The sequence below is a fragment of the Abramis brama genome (genome assembly GCF_963993115.1).
Source record: "Abramis brama genome assembly, chromosome: 15".
NCBI lineage: Eukaryota > Metazoa > Chordata > Actinopteri > Cypriniformes > Leuciscidae > Abramis > Abramis brama.
In genome coordinates, this window is record NC_139977.1 from 24,844,077 (window position 1) to 24,856,877 (window position 12,801).

The 12,801-nt window shown below is 37.2% G+C and overlaps 1 protein-coding gene across 2 annotated transcripts in view; it reads left to right on the plus strand.

Annotated features, from left to right (window-relative positions):
- arrdc1b (arrestin domain containing 1b) overlaps positions 1 to 12,801 on the plus strand; it is a 39,845-nt gene extending 27,044 nt beyond the window's left edge. For both annotated transcript variants that reach the window (XM_084137577.1, XM_084137578.1), the window contains exons 3-8: positions 3,328 to 3,378; positions 4,211 to 4,365; positions 4,550 to 4,732; positions 4,855 to 5,031; positions 5,878 to 6,334; positions 8,138 to 12,801. In XM_084137577.1, the coding sequence (XP_083993703.1) occupies positions 3,328 to 3,378; positions 4,211 to 4,365; positions 4,550 to 4,732; positions 4,855 to 5,031; positions 5,878 to 6,334; positions 8,138 to 8,205 (1,091 nt within the window). In that variant the 3' untranslated portion in view covers positions 8,206 to 12,801. The remainder of the gene's footprint in view (positions 1 to 3,327; positions 3,379 to 4,210; positions 4,366 to 4,549; positions 4,733 to 4,854; positions 5,032 to 5,877; positions 6,335 to 8,137) is intronic.

Consider the following 12,801-nt stretch of genomic DNA (forward strand, 5'->3'; position numbering starts at 1 on the left):
TAAACTGCTGTGCAACATGACAAGGTCACTGCCAATCAGAAGATGCTTGATGCTTTGGACCAATAAGATTTCACAGTGGGTGGGGTTACCCAGCAGAACGCCACAAAAATGCAACAGTGCCTTCCCTCTTTTTCAGCTGACTTGGTTTCGCAAGTATTTTTCCCGTGGGGGAAAGCAATGAACCAAACCAACCAGCTATATCATAACATTCAAACTTCATAACATTACAAACTTATAACATAACATTACAAACTTATGAAGAAAATAAGTATTTGAAAATCAGGCAAAAAGACGAATTTACGAATTTAAGAAGGGAAAGAATTACAATCCTATGAAGCATTGCAAATGACATAATCATGGGTAATGTAGTTTTTCATCAGGAATTCTGCTGGTAACCTGAAATACACACCCTGAAAAAACTTATATAGACGTATAAAAGTATAGTATGCACCAAATGGTCAAGTATAGTATTGGTGAAATGGAAATAGTTTATTCAAATATCTTTAAAAAAATATATAAAATACCCCCCCCCCCCCCAAAAAAAAATACCCAAACAATAAATATACCATTATTATATATATTATAAATATACCATATAGCATAAACCATTGATTTACAACCGTGTTATAGCTCAGAGTAGGTCTGTCTTTAACAGTTTATAAATTATTAAAAAAAAAAGAAGAACATGAATAGTATTTTTATTTCTTGAACCCGACTGTTATTCTCTCTACTTCTTTCTACAGTATCTCTCTGTCTCTCACCCCTGTGTTCAGGTCACACAGAGTCATTAAGTTCTGCCGTGAGGTGAAAGTGTGAGCTCTTGGTGTATGTGTCCCGGCAGGCCTTTTCCTGTCTGAGTGCTTGTTAGTTCACATGCCCAAGCTTGTCCTACGAGTCTACGACCCCTTTCTATGAGACCTTTTAGCAGCCCGGCTGTCTGAATCAGCAGCGGGGACAGATGTGCTGGTAACAGTGCTCATCTTAACCCACAGGCCAACAGAGATAAAAGAGATGTTGAATGACTCTTATGCTGGCTGCCAGGAACTAATGCTGTCTGCCCATTAAGGGTTCGAATTCCTGTCTTCATTGCTCAGTAACAGAAACTCTGATGGTCAGGGCGGTGGAGGTGGATTGAGATGCCTTTACTTGTCTGAGATTTGAAAATTGGCACGGTATGGTTCTGACAAAATTAAAGGGATAGTGCACCCAAAAATGAAAATTCCAAACCATTTACTCACCCCCAAGTCATTCCAAATCTGTATGACTTTCTTTTACTGTGAAACACAGAAAAATCCATTTTAGAAAAATGGTCAATGGGGTCCGGTGTTGTCTCGAACCAAACTGACTTTCATTGTATGGATAAAAACAGTCCAAACATTCTTCAAAATTACTGTTCCAATACAAGTTTGGAACGACATGAGGGTGAGTCAGTGGTTCACAATTTTCATTTTTGGGTGCACTATCCCTTTAAATTGACCGTTGAAGGAGTTGCAATCATCTCCCCTTCCTCCTTTTCAATGTGACAGCACTTTATGAAAGAGCTCCAGCGGTAACACATTACCTCGTGTGACCTCTTGCTGCTGACGACACGTAGATCTGTATCTATGTATTTCCATTAACTATTTGAAGGACAATGCTGAACACGTGATGGTGACATCTCTTCACACATGTTCCACTTGTCATGAACATTCTTGGCTTATTTGGGACAATTAAAATGTATGTGTCATAATCATTAATTAATTTAAATGGAATGTCAGATATTTATCATGTGATATTCTGTAGCCTGAACAGGTTTCGTTTCTAGAAATAGATGGCATTGTGTTTATCAATGCAGTACCTGTTTTACATCACAACAGTAAACTGATAACTGTCCCACATGGGGGTCAGCCCTATGTTCCCATGGCCCTATGTTCCCACATTTCTAAGAATTTTTTTCTTTACTGAAAATTTTGAAAATTAGGCCCTATGTTCCCATAGCCCTACAGTATGTTCCCACACCATATGTTCCCACAGCCCTATGTTCCCACAGTACTATGTTCTCTCATTTAATTATGTCCCCTATAAATGGTAGGTTTTAGTGCTTGTGCTGGTACAGGGATAGCCCAATTACATTCCAGACAAGTCTCCCTCCGGTGAGGGGTAGGTTTAGGTATGTTAAATAATTAAGCCCTAGTCCCCTATGAAGGGTAAGTTTTAGTGCTTGTGCTAGTACAGGGATAGCCCAATTACATCCCAGACAAGTCTCCCTCCTGTGGGAACATAGGGCTGTGGGAACATAGACATGCTCCCCAAACATGAACCTAACAATGCATTAAAACCGTTGTATGAACTGATTTGAAATGATTGAGGTCAAAACATAAATACATGGAGTTTGCCATTGCTATGTGTGTTGTTTTGTTCTTAATTTGTATAAATTCAATATTTGAATACACTGCAAGCAACTTTGGTTAAAGTGTCTGCTAAATGTCATTTTTTAGTACAGTAAATGATGTATATAAGCTGTTAGCTAGGCTAGTGTTGCCTTAGTCAACCCTAGGTCCTGAAATAATGCCTCTTTTTTGAGGACTTACTTCCTGACAAACTCTACAAGTGTAGCTCAAACAGACAGTTGATACTTTATGTCTGCTCTCCGAGCTGCTTGTGTCAGTGAATTTCCCATCATTTTCTCTAAGAGGCCTTTTCCTGTCGGGGACTGCGACTTATAAACAAGAACAGATTTATACAGTAATGATGGCTGGTGTTAACTTAACTCGTTTTCTCCTCGCACATTAACTCAAGTACATTTTTCAAATCAGACAACACCCTTGCAATGTGATTTTACTGCCAAATATGAACGAGTAGATAAACAAGCACAGGCAGAGCACGCTGTCGCTCATGCGCATTCACATGCAAAAAATAAAATAAAAAAAGAGGTGGAGGTGTGTACATTCCCAGTGCTTTATTCAAGTTACAGTATATTTACAATGTGGATGCAAATCCTTTCAGTTCTGTGAATAATCTCTGAGGTTGTGGAAATCCCCAGGTAGATAGCACAGAAGAAGGCATTGTTACAACTGTCGGCATGCTTATCTATAGATACGCCGTCCTATTTGAGTCATTCTGACTAACAAGACCTCCACCTCCACAATACAGTTTTCTCACGATAGTGAAGTACTTAATGACATCTGCTGTGCTTATATGATTTTTAGTTGATATAATTCTAAATTAGATATGCACACTTTCAGTAACACTTTCATTGATATCATTATCAAACAGCAATACTTGACATTAATAGTTAGAAATGTCACAAAACTATATTATAATTGACACTTTTCTCTGCCATTACAGGTATTCTGTCTGCTGGTGAGCACAGCTTTCCTTTTCAGTTTCTCATTCCAGGTAATTCTCTTTAATTTCTTTCATTTTAATTTTAAAGAGCATTTTCATTCAGAGAAACTTAATGTTTGCCATTAAATGAGGATGATGTGTGCAATATACGGAGAACACTCAGGTGTGTTAAGGTTCTGAGTGCCTCTGAGGCAGGATGAGAGGCTGGAAGAAGGGTTTAATTTTAACCTGTAATAATGATTCCTGTTATGGTCCTGCCCCTTCCTGCACAAACACATGCCCCATAATGAGCTATTAAGGGGAAGCAGGACAGCAACATTCCTGGCTACTTAATGAGTCTGCAGCTGCGCCCTCTGCTGACAGATTGTATGAACAAGGATCTGATCAAAAGAGGGGCTTTCCAGCCCATTAATCAGGAATGCATTTGGCATAAAACATGCAAATACAAAAATAGAGATAACTCTATTTAATATCAGTGGGTTGTTTTGGTTGAATTTATGTGTGGTTTGCTATTATTTATTCATCTGTCAGAGCCTTCTGCTTATGTTTTGCTTCTAGAACAGCTTTAGAATGACAGCACTTAGAGTTGTATTGATTCATTTTATTGATTTGTGAGCTCTAACATCATCCTGTCATTATTCAGCATTCTGGTCTTTTTGTCAAAGACATGATTATTTTATAAGGTGGCTTGAATAGGAAAGCTTTTGACAAGTCCAAAATAACTTCGGCACAGTGTCCTTGTTGCACGTTACACGTTGCAAAGAAATAACAGGAAATAATTACATGCTGCTAACCCAATCCTAACTCTAACCGTATAGTAGTACATGTTGTTCATTAAAGTTGCAATGTATAATTAAGTAAACTTCTTTTACGTCCATTGTAGCATCCGTTCCAACCTCGTTCGAAGGCCCGTTTGGGAAGATTTTGTACAAAATTAGGGCTTTTATTGACACTCCACGTTTCTCAAAGGACTACAAGACCCAGCGACCCTTCTACCTTCTCAATGTGCTCAACCTCAATGAGTTGCCAGACATAGAGGTGAGACTTCACCAACATTTATTGATTAGCTATGCCCCCAATAAAATAAGGTATTATGAAAATAATATATACACACATATTTTACAATATAATATCACATTATGCTGGCACAAACTATTTAAATATTTTTTTAAATATTTTTTTTGTCTTGCTTACCAATTCCTATCTGCCCTTGTTTTCCCAGCAACCCAGCTGTGCTGTGACAACAAAAAAGTTTACCTACCTCCTGGTAAAAACAGGCACGCTCATGCTGAAGGCTTGCAGTGATCTGAGAGGATACACTCCTGGACAGATTATTAAATTATCTACTGAAATCCATAACAAGTCTGGTAAAGACACCGGCTATGTGATGGCCAGCCTTATTCAGGTGAGAAAAATAATAATAAAAAAAAAATACATTTTCCAAGAATTGTGGTTGATGATTTAATGTACATATAATGTAAAATTGTCAGATAATGGCACTCATTATAACTGTGTATGTCTGTGCAGAGAGTGTCATATAAGACAAAGCGGCCAGTGTTCGATCTGCGGCCCATAGCAGAGGTCGAGGGTGCCGGGGTGAAGGGTGGCAAACATGCAGAGTGGAGAGAGCAGATCATCGTCCCTCCTCTTCCTCAGTCAGGCCTCACTGGCTGCAGCCTCATTGACATTGAGTATTTTATCCAGGTATGGGACAGGAAATCTTAACCGTAGAAAAAACCTTCATCTTCATCATTTGCTCACCTTCATGTGACTCCAAACTTTCTCCTTTTGTTGGAACTGTTTGATTCATGAATGAATCATTCAGAGCAGTTTTGTGAACCGGATTAACTGATTCATTGAAAAGTTCTGGCTTAGTGGGTTTATTTCGAAAACTGAATTAGTCTGATTCATGAATGAATCATTCAGAGCACTTTTGTGACCTGGATCAACCATTTCACAGAAAAGATTTTTGAAGACTCACTGAGATGATTTTTGACTAACCATATCAGTCTGATTCATGAACTAATCATTCAGATAAATTATATCAGTGGATCAAAAATGTTTGACTCAGCGAGCTCACTTTGAGAATCGAATCAGTCTTATTCATGAAATAATCATTTAAAGTAGTTTTGTGAACCAGATCAACTGATTACTTAAGTTCTGACTCAGTGAGTTGAATTCAAGAACTGAATCAGTCTGATTTATGAATCAATTATTCAGAGTAGTTTTATGGCCTGATTCAACCAGTTCATTGAAAAGATTCGTCTCACTGAGATGATTTTCGAAAAACTAAATCAGTCTGATTCATGAAGAAATCATTCAAATCAATTTTGTCATTGTAACAGATCATTCATTATAAAAATACGACTCAAAATAAGGATTTGTGCACAAACCCGACATTGATTTTTTTCTCTCATGAACGTTTGATTTTAATTTTTGTGTGAACTATTGCTTTAGTATATTTTTAGATTGCACTGCTGTAGTCTTTCAATTTTAGATTCATCATAGCTTAATATCATGAAGTGCGTCTGAGAAATTGTCTCCTCGCAGGTTTCCTTAAAATCTCCTGAGGCTGTGGTCACGTTACCCATATACATTGGGAACATTGCTGTCAACTTGACTCCCTCCATTCCGCACCCCATTGCTCACGGCGCCCCGATGCCTGCCATGCCGAGCCTCAGCCCTGCATCCGTAGTCCCCAGCGCACCTCCTGTAGAGGACAACCTGGAGGGTGAGCTGGGTGCTGGAGGAGTAGACAGCGAGGAGATCCCTACCAAGAGTCATTCTCAGCAGGACCCGTCCGGCATGCCTCTCTCCGGTCACGCGTCTGGTCCGGTCCCGCCACAGAGCCAGCAGAACATCCAATCCTCAGACGGCTCTGCGCCTGTGTTCTGTTTGTCCACAGGGGCCACCATACCTTTCTTTACAGATGGTAATTCAACGCCAGTGCCCACTTCCTGTCCTCTCATCCTGCCCCCTGAATACAGCACCTGGGAATACCCACATGGTGAGTGATTCTTGAGAAGGTCATTACCCTCGTTCTGTAAAGTCTCACAGGAATCCCATTATTTTTTAGCCTGGATGCCAGCCGAAACTAGCCCCGCCCATAACATTTGAGGTCGGAAGTTCGGTCTGGACTTGATCCGTTGTGGAGCAACTATGCTCGAACCAGAGCTGTTCGGACCAATCAGATTGTCAGTGCGGGCTATATACGATGACGGACATGATCAACAGTAACGTAATCATCCATGTCACCAAAGAGCACTTGGGTTGAATTCGTTTACAACAAAGTTGACTGCCGCTGGAGAATTGAGATGTGTAGATTCCGCCATCGCGTACGTTATAGAAGATATCGACAGCGCATTAATTTTAAAAGAGGGACAGAGAACCGTGATCAAGGCATTTGTCGATCGGAAAGATGAATGAAGAACATACGTCACTTACTCCGTTGCTCTGATTGGTTGTAGGTCTATCCAATTGAGTGCAGAGGCATTTTCTTTCCTGGTTCGGTTGAAACACGCCCCATAATCACAGCTCAATGGAGCAGTATCAGACTCACATTCTGACTAGAATCTGAGTATGACGACGTCAGGATAATTTTTTTTTGCTAGTTGACTGGTCAATGTTTATCTTATGTAAATTTATGTATTATGTAAATCTTATGTCAATTTTTTTTACTATCTCTATACTTAATCTAGTTGTGCAAAAGGCAAAGCTTACTGTAGGTCACAAGGCCATAAACGTGCTATTAATTGATCTAATAAGCAGCATTCAGATTTGGAAACAGAAGTAGCATTGAATGTCAGAATGTAGAGTATGTCAGTTTATCTGGTTACAGTTGATGTTTCAAACTTATTTTTACCCGAGTTATTATAGTTAACTAAAACCATTAAAAAAATTCTTCGTCACTTGAAATAAAATACATTTTAACTGAAATAAATTTAAATTAAAAAAAGTAATTCACTTCAGCTAGTTGCAAGGCTTCTGTTAATATTTAGTTTATATATGGGGTTACATTTCAACTAAGGTTAATGTTGCAACCCTCAAATATGTAAGAGTGTGCAACAAGCTGTCACTTGTCTACATGTGTAGAGCAAGCACAAGTGAAATTATTTAAACTAGTCTACACTGGCCCAAAGTATAGAGGCAGAACTGATCGACTAGCCTCGTAGCAGTGTTGGGTAAACTATTCTAAAAAAAATCATTAATTACTAGCTACTAATTACATCTTCAACAATGTAATTAGATTACTGTACTAATTACTCTCTCTAAAAAGTATCGCATTGCTTATTACTAATTACTTTCTAAATCCCATATCAACCTCGACCAGTTGAACAATACAAGGATAGACATGAAACTGCTCTTTTAATTCTTTCAAATGAAATGAATAATAATTTTTTTTTTGAATTGACCAAAGTGTTTAAAGGGAGGTTACATTAAAAACATACAATTTAACATCAGACATTCAATTGTCATTCAGATGTCATTATTTTATATAGAACTGTTCTATAGTCTATACAGTTTTTAATGCTATTACATCAGAGGTAACTGTAATTAAATTAGAAAAATTGAGAGTAATCCCTTTCTTACTTTACTTTTTCAAGGGAAAAGTAATTAAATTACAGTAATTAATGACTTGGTAATGAATTACACCCGACACTGCTTGGTAGCAGCAAATGTAAGTCTCTCATTTAAAGATCTAGGATCTCTATGAACTAGACATGACCCTGTCCCAGTGTGACTGTAACTGATTATGTAACCAAATTTAATGCAGAAATGTTTATTTATTTATTTTTACTCTAATTTTCAGAGCCGCCTCCCACATATGAGGAAAGCTGCAGTAGCAACAACTCGAGCTTCAACAGCAGCATGAGGTAGACCATTCGGAGGTCTCGCTTCTTCTAGTGCCCCTTGCTGGACGGCACAGGAATTGCTGCCCTTCTCCTCCATGAACCAAATCTCTTTAAAACTCATACATTTTTAGTTAATCCCCTCAGAACATAAATTCAATTGTTGGAGAAAACAACCCCCGAAACTGTGTGGGGAGAACGTTTCAGTGCCTAAGAAAGATGTAGCACTCTTGAGCAACCCCTATATGAGACACACTCCGAGTTCTTGTGAAATGAATACCAGCATCTATAACATTTTGAAGTGAAAGTTACACTGAGAATGAGTTTTCATTCAACCAAGGCTGGCCTTATGTACAGCTCATCACAAAACAAGTATAATCTGAAATATTATTCTGCCAGGCTGAAAGTCTCATTCAAGGAATAAACAATCCTTTCCCTGTGACGATCAATATGAATCAAAAAAGTGCTCCATGCTTGCGCCAGCAGGAATGGCTCTTGACAAAGATGTTTGGCCACAGAGAAAGTTACTCTTGAAAGAACAAGTTTTATTTATTGATGGGGATTGATGTTGGAAGTTTTCATCTGACTTCAAAATCCAACTCATCACCAAACAGACACTGTGTGGGTACAGCTTCGGAATACCAATGTAGTCAACCATCCTGGGCACATAAGTCATTATCACTTGGCCAAAATGGTAGCCTAACTGTCCCTTAAGATAACAACATATTACATATCATTTATGAACTAGTTAATTTTTCTTTTACTGGTTTTACAGAGATTTTTGAACGACTCTTTGGACTCCTGACTTTATATTACACAAAACATAGCAAAATAATCATATTTCACCCTAGAATTATTATTTCAAAGTATTTCAAAGAACAGTCATTTGAAGTGTTATTTTTGTTTTTGTTTTCCTTTCAGACTTGTGTGTAATATCAGTGCTGTTAATATGTTAGATGTCAGAAATTTCAGATATGGATCATTTGAAATCTGATGCGAACTGTGCATGTCTTTGTATGTGACTCTTGTTTGGTCTTATGCGTTGATAACTAGCCCACAGCAAATAGAGATTTATGATGGATTTTTCCGGTGAGGCCTTAGGCTGTACTTGGATTGTTGTCTACAGTCCATTAATATGGCAAACACTTTTTCATTGTGACCTGATCAGACCCTCGAACTGTTGAAGAATTTAAAAAATTGAAGCACAAAAAGGCACTTTTTTATGTGTACGTGTGTATGTATATATATATATGTGCGTGAATGTTTATTCCACCCCAGTCTCCAAAATATAAATGATGATTTTCCATATTTAGTTCAGTATTGTGGTACGTTTAGTACTTTATTCAGTGAGCAAAGAAAGTCCGATTTAGAACAGAACTACAGAACGGACCACATTTATCATGTTCTAAATGATTTTGTATGAAGCAAAACTACAAGACATGTTTTTGGCACTTACTTGTTACTTTATCTTTTCTCTTTGTGTTTGTTTGAAATTTACCATTTACAATGCTGACAGAGAGTAATCATTCAGGTCATTCTACAAAAAGGGTGCCATTTAAGTCCTTCATATGTGACCCTGGATCACAAAACCAGTCTTAAGTCGCACGGATATATTTGTGGAAATAGCCAACAAAACATTGTATGGGTCAAAATTATCGATTTTTCTTTTATGCCAAAAATCATCAGGATATTAAGTAAAGATCATGATCCATGAAGATATTTTGTAAATTTCCCACCTTAAATATATCAAATATATTTTTGTGAGTGGATGCAGCACAATCGCCTATAGAAATGGACAACTTTAAAGGTGATTTTCTCAACATTTCAATTTTTCTGCACCCTCAGTTTCCAGATTTTCAAATAGTTGTATGTAGGCCAAATATTGTCATATCCTAACAAACCTAATATCAATGGAAAGAGTATGTATTCAGCTTTCATATGATGTATAAATCTCAATTTAAAAAAAAATTACACATAAGACTGATTTTGTGGTCCAGGGTCACATATGTAAAAAATAAAAAATACTTTAATGAATAGCCGATGCCACTGTTGTATGTATATTTTTAAACAAATGAACAAAAATATGTTAACTTTTCATTTTCTTTCATCATGTGGATTCATTTTCTGGCCTGTGTACATTTGGTAAAACAAAAAATTATAGACTCCCTCTATATATATTGTATTTTATTGCACATGATTTATATTATAAAGGTTATGTGAGCACTGTGTTACCATCATATTTCCCCCTTTATATATAAAAAAAATACTTCCGTAGCTCAGAAATACTCCTAATGACATTATCATACTTTCAGAATGCAATACGACACTAGTTTTTTAAACACTTTATCTCATATTTTGTAATATTTGTCAGTAGGGCAAATTGGTCAATTAGGGTAAATTAACAGTCTGATATTGTGAATATTGTGAAAATTATATGTAGCTTGAAATTAATATAATAACACATCATTTATTAATGGTTAAACATTATGTAACATAGAATGTTGTAAAAATTTACTTTAAAAATGACCTAATCAGACTTCAAAAGGCACCTATTTTTTAGAATGACCCGTTCATATTTATATCAAGGGACCATGTCTTTGCTGATTGTATCCCAGTAGGCCACTGTGACTTCTAACAGTGCAGCTAAACTTAAATTCAGATAGTTTCTTCACTGTGAGCAGCATTGTGTTGAAATTCAGCCATTGCACAAATGTTAAGAACATTCAAATAAAAAAGAACATTGTTATTGTTTATCATCAAAATCCAGTGAAGAAACCCTGACTTGAACACCTGTTCTCTGTTTTCAAACACATTTTGCCTTAAATGTGAATCTGATGCATCCTGGTCCCATTGTAATTGTAAAGAAGACAAGTACTTTGAGATGATACTGCCTTGCATAAGAGAAAGGGAAAGTAGATTGTTAGTTATTTTAGCACTGCAGGTGAAAGAAATTATTAAAATTTGCAAGTCCTCCATTTCTTGAAATGTAAAATTTGCAGCATGGACGAACACTATTTTCTGTCTTTTCCTTTTCGCCAAAGATTCAACAGCTTTATGAAGTTTCATTTCATCATTGCGTGGTACTTTCTTCCAGCAGGTTTTGATATAAAGTAGCATGATTGTGGATCAATGTTCAATGTAAAGTTGTGACAGAATCGAGCTTGTACAGCAAAGTAATAAAATCACTTAAATTCTCATCCCCACTCCACACACACCCCAAGATGTTGCTTATTTAAATTGCTCATTTTAAAGTTAATCTTGCTTATTTACTTCTAAACAAGTGATTAAAGGGGCTATATGTAGAATTCAGAAAACCTTGTTATTAGCGACACTGGTGGCCGTTAAGTGAACTGCAGACAGCATCTTATTGCTCGTGCTTGCACTCGTGCACACGTAGCCTAACGTACAAGAGGCCGAACGTGATTCTGATATACTCACAGTGAAGTTGTTTTTTGTTCTTAGCTTGGAAGTAAAAATAAGTTGGAAATACCTTTGCATCTGTAAACGAACACCCTGACACCGTACAGGCTGCTGAGAGTAACGTTTAGATGAATAGCCAGTAAATAGCCTAGGCCTATGTGTCGCACGCTTTCCTCTCAATAACAAAACAAACACACAAAATAAATGACAGCATGACTGAGAAAGCAGCAGTTAAGAAAGCATCTGATCATGGGGATGTGGATATGTGTGCTCTGCAATTCACCGGAAGCATAATTCATCGGAATATTGTAAACAGATGAGGTGATTCAGATTACACAGTTATGATAGTATATTTAAAACTAAAGACTTTACAGATCTGGCTTTGTGAGGCTATAGTTGGAATTAATCCCTTTTCTTTTCATGACACATTGATATTACAGTACAGAATGGGTCTTTCAGCATGAGCCTGAACATTGTATAAGCATTCATTTCATGTGTCATTGAACGGAAGAATGGATCTCGTAAACGTCGTATCCTTATAATTTTCCCGGCAAAAAGCTTCCTGAGTACTTCAGTCTACAGGCTTTCATTGACAACCTAGGAAGTTAGGGAAGATCTCATTTTTTAAAAATTTTGTAACAAGCAGTTCACATATGGGCATTAAATGAAGCGATTAATACATGAAAATTCTTACATAGCCCCATTTAAATGCATGAAATCAGTTTATTAGTTCAGTTTGAACTGATCCAAATTAATTTTACTTTCTATACATATACATGAAGATAATTGACGGAGAAACCTGAGAATGTTGAAAAAAATAGCCGTTTTCCCTCAAGGGAGTGATTACATTATAAATAGTAACAAAAACCACATTAGTAATGGTTATATAACATTTTGTTCTGCATTATGTTGTTCAGTAGCCCTAAATATATGCATGAATATAAACCGTGAATAGCTGGATTGCCAGAATTGATTGCCTGGATTTCAATTTGATTCTCATGGACAGTTTTCTGGATGGCAACAGAAGGAAACGGGGGTAAAAGATCAAGCGACCGGCTACACATCCAGCACTGCTGCCTCTTTCTTGTTGCCATAGAAACTGATCCCAATCCATCATTATCACAGAGCCACACAAGGACATGGACATTGGTGTTTAGCCTGCATGAATAGGACACACTCTGAAGGCCTTAGAAAAGGAAGATGT